Consider the following 14742-nt stretch of genomic DNA (forward strand, 5'->3'; position numbering starts at 1 on the left):
TATATGTAGTATTTTGTTGAATATGAAATAAATGTTAGTTTTTATTTTCATAAAAAAAAAAATTGTTTTAAGCTTTGCCCCCCTCAGGTTCGAATCCTGGTTCCGTCCCTAATTGCAAGTTAAGATACTTAACATTACAATTTGAGTGGATTTTGTAGTGAGATTTTGTGTTAGAATGTAAAATTTTATTCCCCCACACTTATGTGTGTTTACCTCTAAAAAAAAATAAAAAAAAATAAAGAATGATTGCAAAATTTTGTAGTCTATATTACACATTTTTAATATCCCTATAATTTATGGAGAAGGATTATAGTAAAATCTTTTACTTTTTCCCTAATACCTTAATAATTAATTGCTTTCGCCCCAAAAAAGAAAAGAAAACAGAAAAAATAAAATAAAATAAAATCATTGTCTATAATCTTTATCCAATGAAGGTATAATCTCACCCTTAAACTAAACACAATTTTCCAAGTGGGGNTTCCAAAATGAAAAAAAAAAAATAAAGAGTAACTTTTTTTTTTTTTTGAGGAAAATAAAGAGTAACTTTATTAGTTGGTATCTTCTGCTAATTTTAGTGGAGGCATTTAAAATTTAAATATTTTATTCTCTAATTATTAAATTATAAATAATAATAATAATAGAAGAGAGAGGGAGAGAGAGAATTTCACATAAGTGATTTGACAAGCTCATTTATCTATTTTTCTTCTTTTTGATAAAATAACCGTAAAAATATTATATTAGAATTCAAATATGCTCCTATATAAAGTGAGAGAGACACATGGTAGAGGAGCATCAAGTCTCTAAAACAACTTCTCAAAAAAAAAAAAAAAAGTCTCTGAAACAAAAACATTTACAAGCATGTTATCAAAAAAAAAAAAAAAACACATTACAAGCATGACCTACTAGGCTGCTAAATAAAGTTACAACTTACAACTAGTAAGAAAAACTTAATCTACAAATGGATTTGGAAGAAAACTACCTTCGAAGTTCCAACTCTTTATGTGGTTAATAAAGAGATAATTCACGTATAGTTAGTTACATGACACATTACAACTTATTTAAATAATATATGTGAATAATTTTATAAATCGTTTTGTACCAGATTGGAGGGAAAACTTTCTTCCTATTTTTTGTCCCAAAAAAAAAAAAAAAAAACTTTCTCCACATTATTTCTTTTTTCACTTTTCTATCTCTTCTCTGACACAACCAGCTAAAAAACAGAAAGAAGGAAAATTCATTTAAACAATAAAACAAAAAAAAAAAAAAGTAGTTTCAAAGTAGCAATTAAAACTCATAAGTAACAATTTAAACCTTGAGAATTAAAAAAAGAAAGAAAGAGGAAAATCCATTTAAACAATAAAATAAAAAATGTAGTTTCAAAGCAGCAATTAGAACTCATAAATAACAATTTAAACCTTGAGATTAAAAAAAAAAAGATTAATTAAACTCCAAACTAATAATTCTTATTTTGTTAGATTTTGAAACCTCAGTCAGTCTATTATTTTTTTAAAGTAATAATATTTAATTTGTTATAAACATAAATACCCACATGTTTTTTTCTCATTTTTCTTTCATGCCCACGGATTTCCCGCTTCTCTCGCTTCTGACACTTCTCTTCCCTCTGAAAATCTTCCACTTTCAACGTTTCATTTCAATCTCAACGTCAACCAAAAATGGTAACTTTCTATATATTTATTCATACCCAGATTTCTTTTGTAACTCCTTAGATCTTCTTCACCGTTTCTTACTGCTCCTCCATTTTCCATTACGACCTATTAGCTTCTCTCAGATCTGTAAGGTTTCTATTCTCATTTCCACAAACTCTGTAATGGGTTTTTGTTTTTTCTATTTCATTTGATATTATTACTGCCCCCCAGTTCCTGAAAATCGATTTTTTTTTTCTTTTTTTTGGATTTTGTTTGTGTTTGTGGATAATGGGCATTAGTGGTTCATATTTGCCCCTTGTTTGGTAGCTGAGAAAGATGGAAATGATAATGAGATCATTGACTGATTCGTTGAAGATGGTGGGAGGTTTTGTTTTCTGGGTTTTTTGAGCTGTAAATGGATGATTTAAATTTATAGAAAACAGTGTTTTTTTTTTTTTTCCCTTAAATTTTATTTTATAAAACATAAATATCCACCTAATCTTTGAATTCGTGTGGCTTTAGTTTAATATATATATATATATATATTTGTTGCATTTGTCCTGGTCTGTGTTTTGCTATTTTACTTTTGGGGTAGTTGATTTTTTGACCCGTTAGTTCAAAGTTTGAATCTAAAAAAATTCTTATTGTTCAAATTTGAATATAGGATTGAAGTATTCTTAGGTTTATATCCACTATATTGACTAGGTTTATATCAAGTATTGATATGGTCATTTGTTGACAATTGTTTAAGTGGGCGCTGTGTGCAACAAAATGTTCTGGTATTAATTTTTTGAAGAGTGTTCTTGTTTGAGGGTCTTTTGCAGAAATCACAGTATCATGAATGCATTATGAGTCTGGGTGTGGTACAAGTAAGAATGTTTCTTACTTCAATCATGGATCAACATATGCTTTTACATGTTGTATTTTGACTATATATCATTCGAATTTTGGCACGGTGTGTTGCTAGTTTCTGGTTTTAGCTTGTGTAATTTGATATTTTCTTTTTGATACGTGCTTGTGTAATTTGATAATATTTAACATCTCCTCTTTGTGTTTGGACTAGGAGTGCTCGCTACTGATGTTTCTGTTATAAAAACATTAACAATTGTCGGGTATCTCAAGAGTCCTTGGATTTGTTCTTGAATTTGCTTGGATTTTGATGGCTGATGGCTCCTTTATTAATGGCTGTCAAGCTGTTTTAGAAATTCAGGGTCTCTTAGTGTTACGTCCATCTTTTCATTTTAGATGCTGCTATAACATGTGACTTAGATAAGTATTTGCATTGGTTTTGCATGAGGGCAGGCACTAATTAATAAAAAACTTATGGCAATCTAGAACCCAAAACGGATTAGTCTTTGGTCCTTCTCCTCCCCCTTCCCTGTTACTGCATTTCAAGTGTCTGCTGTGATATTTAGAGGTCTTCTTTTCATGATTATGCTACATCGCATGAGGTTGGATGCAAATATCAATTTACGCATTAAGAGTTTGCAATTATATCTTTTAGTGGTGTAATCTGTTATTTTAAATATTCAGATATGAGTGCTAAGTAATGACATTTTAAAGCTCTTTTTTGAACTTGCTGTGCAGCCTGCATCGACTCCTTGAATTCTCACAATCTACATGTGCAAGATTAATAAAAATTTTAGCGCACATTTTGATGATTTGGATCCCAAACTTTATATCTTGCTGGCCTGACGGAAAAGGAATACTCAACTGGGAAGAATAGACGAATTCTCTAACCATTGTAAAGTGGGAGGGAGAACTTGTTGTTCAAAAAGAAGATCAAGGGGAACTATCAAAGGAGATGGAATCTTTAAACATCAGTGAGGATACTCCTAAATTAAAAAATGATAATGGGCATGATGGATTGGGTGATAGGATGGATGTGAGTAGGGATTTGCAGTCTGAAGCTCAAGAAGAAAAGGTAGATGATAATGTTGGACTGAATGATTTGGTTGAAAAGAAGAATGGGAGCAGGGATTTGCAGTCTAAAACTGAACAAAAATTGGACAATGACTCTAGTGACAAGATAAATGAGAGTAGGAATTTAGTTGACAAGATGGATGAGAATAGGGTTTTGGAGTCTAAATCTCGAGAGGCTATGGACCAAACAACGGAGGAGGTTCTTGGTGAGGAGAATGAACAGGAGCCTGTCTTTGATGGAACAGAGGTTCCTGGGATGGAAGCTAGCCGAAGTGCATCTACCCGTTCATTGGATCTTGATCTCGAGACTCAGGGTGTAGTTGAGAAAGCACTGGCACTTAAAAATTTTGTTAAGGAGAAGGGTGTAGTTGCAGTGTCCAGTGTTCTGCGTCGCCTTTCTGGAAAAAAAGATGAAAATGGACAGGATGTTTTCGAGGATGAAAATAGGGATGTACCAGATTCCACAGAGAACAGTGATGCCAAAGAAGTCTCTCAGAAAACAACTGAGAAATCTGCATGGAATCCATTAAGCTATATAACGATGTCACGTGATGCTGATGCAGACAACAAGGCTGAGTTGAGGGAAGAAGTTGTTGAAGAATCTGCACAACCTATAGCCATGAAAGGAAGAATTTTACTTTACACAAGGTTAGGGTGCCCAGATTGCAAAGAGGCTAGGTTATTTCTGTACTGGAAAAAGCTTAGTTATATTGAAATTAACATTGATATCTACCCCAGTAGAAAGCTAGAGCTAGAAAAGATTTCTGGGTCTTCTGCTGTTCCAAAGGTGTTCTTCAATGAAATCCTTATTGGTGGCTTGAATGAGCTAAAAGCCTTAAATGAGTCTGGAATGCTTAATGAAAAGATTGATTATCTGATCAACGAAGAACCGTCATTTGAAGCTCCTTTACCGCCTCTTTCTGGTGAAGATGACCTCTCCAGTAGTGGGGCTATTGATGAACTAGCTTTAATTGTCCGAAAAATGAAAGAGTCTATTGTTGTTAAGGACCGGTTTTATAAAATGCGAAGGATCACCAACTGTTTCCTAGGTTCAGAAGCTGTCGATTTCTTATCAGAAGATCAGTATATGGAAAGGGAAGAGGTTAGTTAAATTTTATTTTGAGTTTTGGAGAAAGTCAGTCTATTTTCTGGTATTGGCTCACAGTCTGAGTTTAGTAATCTGAGTCTTTAACTCATAAAGCATACCTAGACCATTGTAAGACTTTAACTTCCCTGTCAATCTCATTCTACTGCATTTGTTATAAAAGAAATGATCAATAATTTATTTATTTTAGTAATATAAAAGAATAAATTTCACTTTGCATTTTTTTGAGGCTCAAAGACTGATCCCTTCATATTGTTGAGATTGAGTATAAAAGAGCAAGCATGCATGCAAACGCAAAGTCACATAGCATTGATGTTTTACTTATGAAACTTTGTAAACTTTTGATGACTCAAAAGTAAAATAATTATAAAACCTTAATTTCAAGTTGAACTCTGATATACCAGGAAGTTGTTAGTTGTTGTAATTTATGCATTTTTAAGGCCATGGTCACGAATTTGAGCACAAAAGATTATGCTCTTAGTTTTGGGTGGGTAATGGCTAGATGTTACTTCCATTGAACTTATGAATGATGTGCATATTGATGATCTACCTTGTAGCTATTGTATTTACTTTATTGCACTGCTACCATTTTCAAATTTTTACTACACATCAGATAACAATTGCCATCAGATGCTCTTCATGTTAGATTTTTGCCCAGATATATCTGTATGGATACTGTGACTATTTTGGTATCTGTTATTATAACATAAACAAAGCATAAGCAGCCCCCAGATGTTTCTATGTTGGTTACTTGGCTCTTTGGCATTCTTTAGGGAAATTATCTTTCTTCATATTTCAATTGTGCTAATCTTAAATAATTCTGGAGTTGCACCAAAGAATTATTGATCTTTTATAGCTAATGTAATGTTTCAGCATCTCAAGAACTCAAATTATGGTCAAAGCTAACTGGCTAAAGTTGGTGGATCTTTCATTTTACCAAGTTCAATGTTAGTTAGATTAATCGACATTTATATGTTTCGATGCAACAAGATATTATTTGGAACTAGTTTTGTTGATTGGTTAATTGGTCACATTTTATTAAATGGTTGGATTGGTATTAGTTTGGATACAGCAAAATAATATAGTAATTTTTTTAATAGTATTGTGACTGTATTTCTTAGTGGTCTTATATAGTAGCCTATTTCCAGCCTTATCATGAGTTGTATGACGCAGGACAATTTCAACGGGGAAATAAGAGAGAAAAAAAAAAATTAAAGATAACCCTAAGAATCAGCACTTAGGGGTTGCCTGGAATCAACACCAAAGAAACTTAGGAATTAGGACCTAAGCTGTTGGGAATCAGCACCCAACAGTTTGGAAAATCTCTAATCTGAAATTTTATTCATCAAACATCTCTCCTCTACAATAAAACCACCATGAGCCTTTTTATAGAGCTTCCAGGAACAAAAGACAATCTTATAAAAAATTGAAACTCATCTAAGAACTAATCCCTATCTAAAAGACATTAATTTTAATCCCTATTTGAACTAAAAATAAAAGTCTAAAATAATTCAATCTCCTATGAGATAAAGAAAATTTAAAACAATAAATTCTAAAATAGTTCTGGTTGTGCTCTTGCATCATTGTAGAATGTTCTCTCGTTCTGGACTTAAAAAAATCTAAAGTACCCTTTAATCAACCAAATTTACCATACATTAGGTAAATGAGAAATCCGTATGGCATTTAATGTGGACTATTTATATTGCGGATCCTGAGCCTTTATGTCTGCATTGTTTCACAGGACTAGAAAATATATTATTAACTATTACATCTTCTCCTCATCCCTCTCTTTTTTTTCCTGGTTAAAAGCTTGTGGAGGGTTTTCTTTAACCCATTTAATCTATCACCCATTGAAGGGCCTTCTTGAATATATTAGCCAACCAACAACTTATAATTAAAAATGAAACTAAAGGAGCTTTCTCAGTTCATCCATGTTCTAGCTTGATTATATCATTGTTAACATTTTACCTTTTATCTCTTGTTCTTGTGTTTCTGGACAGGCTATTGAATTTGGACGAAAACTTGCAAGCAAACTCTTTTTTGAACATGTTATTGAGTGAGTCTCTTGAAGTTCCATTGATCTTTATCTGACTCTGGGTCACTCTTTTAATTATTATTATTATTTTTAAAATCCATAATTGACCATTCTTTTCTGTTTGTTCTCAATGTTTACATTGCTCTAGAGAGAATCTGTTTGAGGATGGTAACCACTTGTATCGCTTCTTGGACAATGATCCTATTGTGTCATCTCAATGCCACAACATCCCAAGGGGTATAATTGATGTGAAGCCAAAGCCTATTCTAGAAATTGCTTCAAGGCTGAGATTTTTGTCCTATGCAATTCTTGAAGCCTACACATCAGAAGATGGAAAGCACGTGGATTACAGAAGTATTCATGGCAGTGAAGAATATGCAAGGTTTGTTGACGCCTTTAACTTTTGAGAAAAACTCATTGTAGTCGGCATATCTGAGTTTTTATTGATAAGTCTTCTGTATGTTTCTCTAGGTATTTGAGAATAGTTGAGGAGCTCCAAAGAGTGGAAGTCCAGGATATGCCAAGGGAAGAGAAGCTTGCTTTTTTTATAAATCTCTATAATATGATGGCCATCCATGCGATACTGGTGTTGGGTCATCCAGCTGGGCCACTAGAACGAAGGAAGTTGTTTGGAGACTTTAAGTATGTTGTTGGTGGGTCCACCTATTCACTTTCAGCTATTCAAAATGGCATTTTAAGGGCCAACCAACGTCCACCGTACAATCTCATGAAGCCATTTGGTGCAAAAGATAAACGTTCCAAGGTAAGAAAGCCAAAGTATAATTTTCTCAAGTGTCAAAGTTGCTCTGCCTTTTGTTTAACTGCCACATGACCATTGTTGTAATTGTTTTAGTGAGTTATGTATGTAAGCCAGCTTATTTTTTGTTTTTGCTTCATTTCTTTCCTTTTTTTAAGAAGGGGGGGGGGGGGTGGATTTGAGGTATTGTTATAGGCACTTTCTTTTTTATTCTAGCAAACAAATGACCATTGAACCAGGGCCCCCTCCCCCATTGAACTATCGCATTATTAAAAAAAATCATTGTTTTAAATATTACCGTTACTATATTGTTGTAATATTTCATGAAATCTATTGGTAATGAGAAACAAAAAGGCAATCTTCTTGATAGCTACATCCAAAGGAGATCCCTTTGGAGCTGGAAAGATCAAAGGGGCATGCGTTAGACATCTTTCTCTTTCTCATGCAAATATGACCATTCTCCATGTCTATGAAAATAAGCTTCACTTTGCTTTGCACCTAGCAAAATTTTGTGCTGAAGTGTGTGTTTAGCCTTTAATAACATGAAATTTGGAGTAGTAGATGCTTAATAAATGGTCATTCTCTTTCTCTGTTCTGTTTGCTTTTCTCTTTTAATTTGGGTTTAGGGGAAGGAGAGAAAGGGCCCCCCGGGGGGGGGGGGGGGGATTGCGTCATACGTATTATATAGGCAGAATATGAAGGGAACAAGACACAGTATCTTGTTTCCAATTTATATTTGATTATTTTGGAAATTTCCTGGTGGTTTTTGATAGGTTTATAGAGGCAGACTTGGAAAGAAGTTTTGGGGACTTTGTGCACGAAGAGTTAAGAGTGTCTTGATAGGCAGTTCAATTTTCCTCATGCCTGTTTTTTTTTTTTTCCTTTTGTACCAGGTGGCTCTTCCTTACCCAGAACCACTTATACACTTTGCGCTGGTTTGTGGTACCCGATCTGGGCCTGCTTTGCGATGCTATTCTCCTGGGAACATTGACAAAGAGTTGATGGAGGCAGCCCGTGATTTTTTAAGAAATGGAGGAATTGTTATTGATTTGAATGTCAAGGTTGCATCGGCTAGTAAAATCCTTAAATGGTAAGTTTACAATAACAACGGATGCAGGATGTAATTTTTCTTTTGGGGGATGAAGGGAGGTGAGGGTTGGTTCACAGAGCACTTTACTGTGTTATTTAAGGGCAAACCTTGGAATCTCTCTCTCTCTCTCTTTCTCACACACATATGCATGAGGTAAAAGGAGCTTGTAAATAGACATGCTTGGCACACGGACCAAGAGTTTGATTTTAAACTTTCGGAGTTGCAAAAACTCTTGTTGCTTAGTGAAATACAAAAGCTGATTGAATCTTGAAGTTAAAACTCCAAAATGAGAATTTGAGGCATGAATCCTTATGTTTTGACATTCCTGAAGATCTTCATGGATCAATTTGTTGTGGAAGAACATACATGGGTGCACATTTCACATCAGTTATGTGAAGCCATATTCTATCATTGTATATGAAAAATACGAATATTGATATCTGAATGCATACTAATTTTTTTTTTTTTGGGGGGGGTGGGGGGGGAACCAAGGTTTGAAATTACGTATCATCGGCATATGCATACACACTTGCACACACTGTGTCTTAGTGTAGCACTGTAATCACATTGAATGATAAATATATAAAATGGTGCAAAAGTACGACCAACATTATATATCATCCTGGGAGAGGTGATAACTTGATTTATTACATTGCTACTTTTGGTATCTAATATTATTACCTGAATTGATGCTCAGGTTTAGTGTAGATTTTGGCAAGAATGAAGTAGAGGTACTGAAGCACGCATCAAACTACTTGGAGCCTGCTGACTCTGAAGGGTTACTGGATTTGCTTGCCAACTCTCAGTTGAAGGTGATATATCAGCCTTACGACTGGGGCTTAAACCGCTAGAGTTCGTTTATATCTTCTTATACCATATACAACTTAAGATAATTTTCCATAGTTTTATAAAAATTAGCCTCAGGGAAGTGTTGGACAATATGTTACTATTGTTCCATTAATCTTTATCTCCCATCAAAGGCATGTCTGTATGTTTGGAACAATATGATGGCACTTACTGATGAGCCAGGGTCAAAGCGCAAGAAAAGTTGCTTGCCTTTTCCCCCCACTGTGACAAATTTATTTATATTTCACTTTTTACCATGAAATGCAAAAACATCTAGCTTCCCTTCCATGGGATTTGTTTTGCAATTTTGCTATAGACTGAAAGAGCTACGGATGAGTTCCTTTAAATCATCGATACGATTTTTGTGAATTGTGATATGGTGATCACAGCAACATCATTTCTCTCCATTAGTTCCTTCTAGAGTGCATGTTATATATATATATATACACACACACACACACATAGTAGTTAATATTTTATGGGATAAAATATATAGTGTACGGAATACATAAATACATACATATATGTCATTTAGTTTAAGGTTTTAGAAAAATTGTTAAAATTCAGCACACGAAAAGGAACTAAAAATATATCTAGTTCGAGGTTTTATAAAGGTTTTTTGAAATTCGGCAAAAAGAGAGGAAAAAAACATAAATAGAATTTATAAATGGATTTATTATAGATCTAAATGAAAAATGTAATTGTATGGATAAATGTGTGTATGTGTGTGTATATATATTATGTTATTATTATTTTTCTTCATTTTATTATATTTCAATATAGCAGTGTAGGGATAAGGGCCCAAAATTGTATATTGGGCTTTGGGCTCTGTCCGAGGACGTTGATCAGTCCGAGGATGGATAAACAGTAATGAGGGCATCAAGTTAAGAATCTCGTGAGTAAGGTGCAAGCAAAAAAGCTAGGAAGTGATTCGAGGAGGGGTATCTCCTCGGATGAACAAGGCACAAATCAAAAGTATACCTTGTCGACCAGAGTGACCTTCCAGGAGGTTCCATTGATGGGGATGTATATTATGAATGTGCAAGAGGGCAAGAGGCTCAGAAGTACTTAGGAAAAAGCTGTTGTCATCGCATTGAATGCTTTGTAGCCAACATTCTGGCTGCATTTATGTGGAGAAACCCCTGAATAGTGATGCCTAGGCTATCCCAACTTACAGAAAGCCAAAAAGGATGTTCAATAGGACAAGCATTCAAGTAATAACCAGAATGATCTACAAATGAAGGGCTACTATCAATCAAGGGGGGATATATAATGTGGGGAACCCTTGAGAAAAGGGGGATTGGAAAAAAGAAGAGAAACACTGTAGCAATTACGAACCAAACTTGTAATCGAGCTTCAAAAACAATTTATAGGAACTAGTGTCCTCGGACATTGCCGAGGATATTTTTCTGTAGTGTAAATTTGTTATCTTTCTTTCTTCGTCATTAAGATCTATTTACTTGTTGCTTAATTCATTAAAACCTAGTTTTCCAACTTATTCTCTATAAATTTATTGTTTTGGGCTTTTTAGGCCTTTTGGGCCTAAGTCCATTTACCTTTTGGGCTAGGAGTTCAAATTTGGTCTTTACAAGCAGCATAGTGAAGTTATCTTAATATTAATATAATTTTGTAAGAAATTATAAAGTATCGATCAATTAAGTATTTACTACTTAGAAGTTAGTTTATTTATTTATTTTTTCAGTTCATTGTGTTTTTAAGCAAGTTAACAAACAAATTATAATATTATAAGTAAAAGTTGGTTTGATTTTAGTTTATTTAAAATTTCAAACCCTCGAACACCCTTGATGCAATGATCACTTTATAAGTATAAGTATTTGTGGGGTGTGGGAGGCAATGGTCAAGGTTCAAATCTCCACACATGACGTTAACTTTAATAATCTACATTATAGAAAAGTTTTATTAATTCAAAAAAAATTCAAGATTATAAATAAAGTGTACATATATAAAAAGAGAAAAACGCAAAACTGCAAAAATATTAATTTTGATCATGTATATTGAACATAATTATATAACTCGACGCAGTATATACAACATAAAGTGAGTAAGAATATATACATACATATATATATATATATATATTTTTTTTTTTCCAGCAAAGTTAGTAAGAATATTGAAATTTAGTCAAATTAGAGTATTTTTTTAATTAATAAATATAAGGGGTAATTACACTTCTCTCCTTCGAGGTTTAGAGAAATAACACCCCATCCCAAACTTGAAGGAAAAAAAAACTCATCCCATTGACCAAACTTTGTTAAATTAATATTAAAACCTACCCTTTGCCTAAGGGCACGTGTCCAAAATTATCTTATTTCATAATTAAAATTCATTATTTTAAATTTTTAATTAAAGTGTAATTTAAAACATTAAATGTGAATTTTGCTTTCTTTATTTTTCTTTTTTCAACGGGTTATGAAGAAATTTTCCGTTGCAAGTGTTTTTTGGTGCTTGATAAATTTTGCATTTTATTCTAAATTTATTGGTTATTTTTTCACTAACCATGATTAAATTTTTTTAAAGAGATTCTTATAAAAATTTAGAATATTTAATTATTAATGTAAAAAAAAGAAAAGAAGAGAGAGTGTCAACTTCTTCAAACTTCAAGAGAGGGGAGTGTTTTTTCCTTTAAGGTTTGGGATGTAGTGACATTTTCTCAAATCATAAGGGAGGGGAGTGTAATTACCCCTAAATATAATTTGTATACATAAGTTTAGTGTCTTATATTTTTAATAATAAAGAACTTGTGTTATCAAACACTTTGTGCATTAATAGTTATCAATTCCTATAAGGTTCTCCCTCTCAAAAAAAAAAAAAAAAAAAATCCTATAAGTTTCTTGACAAGAACGTGTATTATTATTTTTGTTTTATACAGTAAATAGAAATTATTTTTATTTTAAAGATATGTACATTACAGTTGGAGATTGAGTTGATGTGATTATACAGTTTTGAATAATAATATCTTTTTAGAGATTATTTGATGCGATTATGTAGTTTTGAACAATAACATCTTGGGCGAGTATTTAATTTTTCACTACCATTAATGGCAAATTATTCAGCATACACTACAAAACACATGGGCTATAGCCGCGTTTTTTGTAAACGCGACTTAAAGTATTGACCAATAGTTGCGTGTTTAAAATGCGGTTATAGGATATGCCTATAGTCGCGTTTATAGGTGTTTATATTCACGTTTTTTGGTTAGGACCTATTGCCGCATTTGGAAAACGTGGCCATAGGACCAGCCAAATCTTTTTTTTTTTTTTAAATTGACATATGGCCGCGTTTGGAAAATGCGGCTTTAGCTTATCTATAGCCGCGTTTTCTAAACATGGCTATTCATTTAGTCTATAGCTGCTTTTATAAGCCGCGGCTATAGGCAAAGTTGAAGCCACGTTATAAAAACGTGACTTTAGCCTTGCCTATAGCCATGGTTTAAAAATGCGGCTTTAGGCAAAGTATAAATAGAACCACTTAAAACCTATCAGTCCATTTGTTCACCTAAATGCCTCACTCTCCAATCAGATCCGATCTCACTCTCACTCTCAATCTACTAGAGGTACAAAAGAAAATTTTCGTTCCTCTAGCTTCTAAAAAAATAATTCCATTCCCAAAATCCAATTAGGGCAAACGAGAAAAATTTCGCGAATCAAATCCAATTGGTTAGCGATCTGAGATCGAATTGATTTTGATCGAAAATTGTTTTGTTTTTGTGTTTGCTGTGGCAGTGTGATTTCATTTTCATTGGAGGTGTATTATGTTTGTTAGGGTTTGGTTTTTCGCCTTTTTTGGGCATTGATTTGCATGTAATTTTATTGATTACAAGCTTTTTAGGGATTTTGAATATTGGGTTATGAAAAATATTGAAATTAATCTGTGTTTGTGGTTAGTGATTGGGTATTACTAAATTTGACGAGTTTTTATTGGGTTTGTGTTTGAATGATTAAAATGCTTGGAATTCTATTCAAATGAATTGGGTGTAGAAATTGTATGAAAGTTTTGTTGTTTAGGGTATTCAAACAAAATTGAAGCATAAAAATATTAAATTTTAATACGATTGAATGGTGTATTTTTTAATGAAAGTTAGAGCTTTTTCTTTTTCCTAGATTTAGGGATTTGTTTTGAGATGTTGGAGATATTTGTTCTATATTTAGAGCTAAAGTTGTATAGAATAGGAAATATATAATTTTGGATAAATGGAATATGGGGTTTATCTTTAGCAACCTGGATTGAATTCTAAGGTTTTGCAATGGTGCATAATGTGCAATTTTTCTTGTATTGCTTGGGTATTAGTTTTGGATAAGTTAGATGGTATTAGAACTGCATTTTTATGCTATTTGACTATTCATTAGTTGGGGTGAGGGAATTTGAACCATGAACATCTCTTTTGGAAATACCAGGATGTGTCAGTTGAACTACGCTTGCAAGGTTCTTGGCTTTATGTAATCTACTTATTGTGGGTCTTAGATGGCAATAGAAGGAGAGGGAGTGGTACATAATGTGCATTGTAGTCGCCATCTCTTTTTCCCTTTTTTGCAGTTGCTATGCATGAGTCAGTTGAGCTACGCCTACAAGGCTCTTGGCTTTATGCAATCTACTTATTGTGGGCCTTAGATGGCAATAGAAGGAAAGGGAGTAGTACATGATGTGCATTGTAGTCACCATCTCTTTTCCCCTTTTTTGCAGTTGCTATGCATGAGTCAGCTTCAATCTTAGTATTATATTATGTTAGTTTGTAACTTGGAAGTTGGTTTTGTTTCTTCTTTATAGGTTATATGAGACAATTTTAGTTTAGTTAACAAGTTATGATTTGTATTTTATGAAAAATTGCTTAGTACATAGGATATCAGAACCTGTTTATTGCTTTTAACTTTTACATATAACATGCAACTATGTTTTATTTATTTATTTTTGGATTGTTAATTTAAGTCTTGTATTTAAAAAAAGAAAAGAAAAAAGAAATGCACTCCCCCCTCTCACATAAATTGTGGGTCTCACCATAAATTTAATTAGTGGGACTTACAGTTATGTGAGAGGGGGGAATACGAATTTATAGTACTTCGAAAGTACCTAATAATTACCCATGTAAAAGAGAGAAGCGTAGTACCGTATAAAATAATTTCTCATGAATAATAGGATTTTCTTCTACTTTAAATTGAGCTGAATTGTCGGTTGGAAAATTAAATATTTTTTGGGTACAGTTACATTATGTTTTTTTTTTTTAAATTAAATTCAAATACATAATTGTATTGATTTTAATTTTTTTTAGAAAAGAAGACACTCTTTATGCTTCAATAGTTAATATAACACTACCTTGTAACTCCA

The 14742-nt window shown here is 32.9% G+C and overlaps 1 protein-coding gene across 4 annotated transcripts; it reads left to right on the forward strand.

Moving 5' to 3' along the window:
- The first annotated feature begins 1545 nt into the window (after positions 1-1545).
- Positions 1546-9688, forward strand: LOC112003603 (uncharacterized). Of its 4 annotated transcripts, none has more exons than XM_024035813.2 (7): positions 1546-1676; positions 3234-4671; positions 6675-6730; positions 6858-7091; positions 7181-7472; positions 8360-8556; positions 9254-9688. In XM_024035813.2, exons 2-7 carry the CDS (start codon positions 3451-3453, stop codon positions 9405-9407), a joined length of 2154 nt encoding a protein of 717 aa, XP_023891581.1. In that variant the 5' UTR covers positions 1546-1676; positions 3234-3450; the 3' UTR covers positions 9408-9688. The 4 variants fall into 4 exon arrangements, with proteins under 4 accessions (XP_023891581.1, XP_023891580.1, XP_023891579.1 ...); XM_024035812.2 differs by having other exon boundaries at positions 1551-1798; XM_024035811.2 differs by having other exon boundaries at positions 1551-1793.
- The last annotated feature ends 5054 nt before the right edge of the window (positions 9689-14742 follow it).

Source organism: Quercus suber, unplaced genomic scaffold (genome assembly GCF_002906115.3).
Source record: "Quercus suber isolate HL8 unplaced genomic scaffold, Cork oak 2.0 scaffold_108, whole genome shotgun sequence".
NCBI classification, from domain to species: domain Eukaryota; kingdom Viridiplantae; phylum Streptophyta; class Magnoliopsida; order Fagales; family Fagaceae; genus Quercus; species Quercus suber.

What these genes read in the sequence shown, in the direction of transcription:
- LOC112003603 (XM_024035813.2), top strand. Translation starts at nt 3,451, where the DNA reads ATGGAATCTTTAAACATCAGTGAGGATACTCCTAAATTAAAAAATGAT. An exon ending in CAAAAGATAAACGTTCCAAG is followed by an intron (nt 7,473 to 8,359) that starts GTAAGAAAGCCA and finishes CTTTTGTACCAG; the next exon opens with GTGGCTCTTCCTTACCCAGA. An exon ending in GCTAGTAAAATCCTTAAATG is followed by an intron (nt 8,557 to 9,253) that starts GTAAGTTTACAA and finishes ATTGATGCTCAG; the next exon opens with GTTTAGTGTAGATTTTGGCA.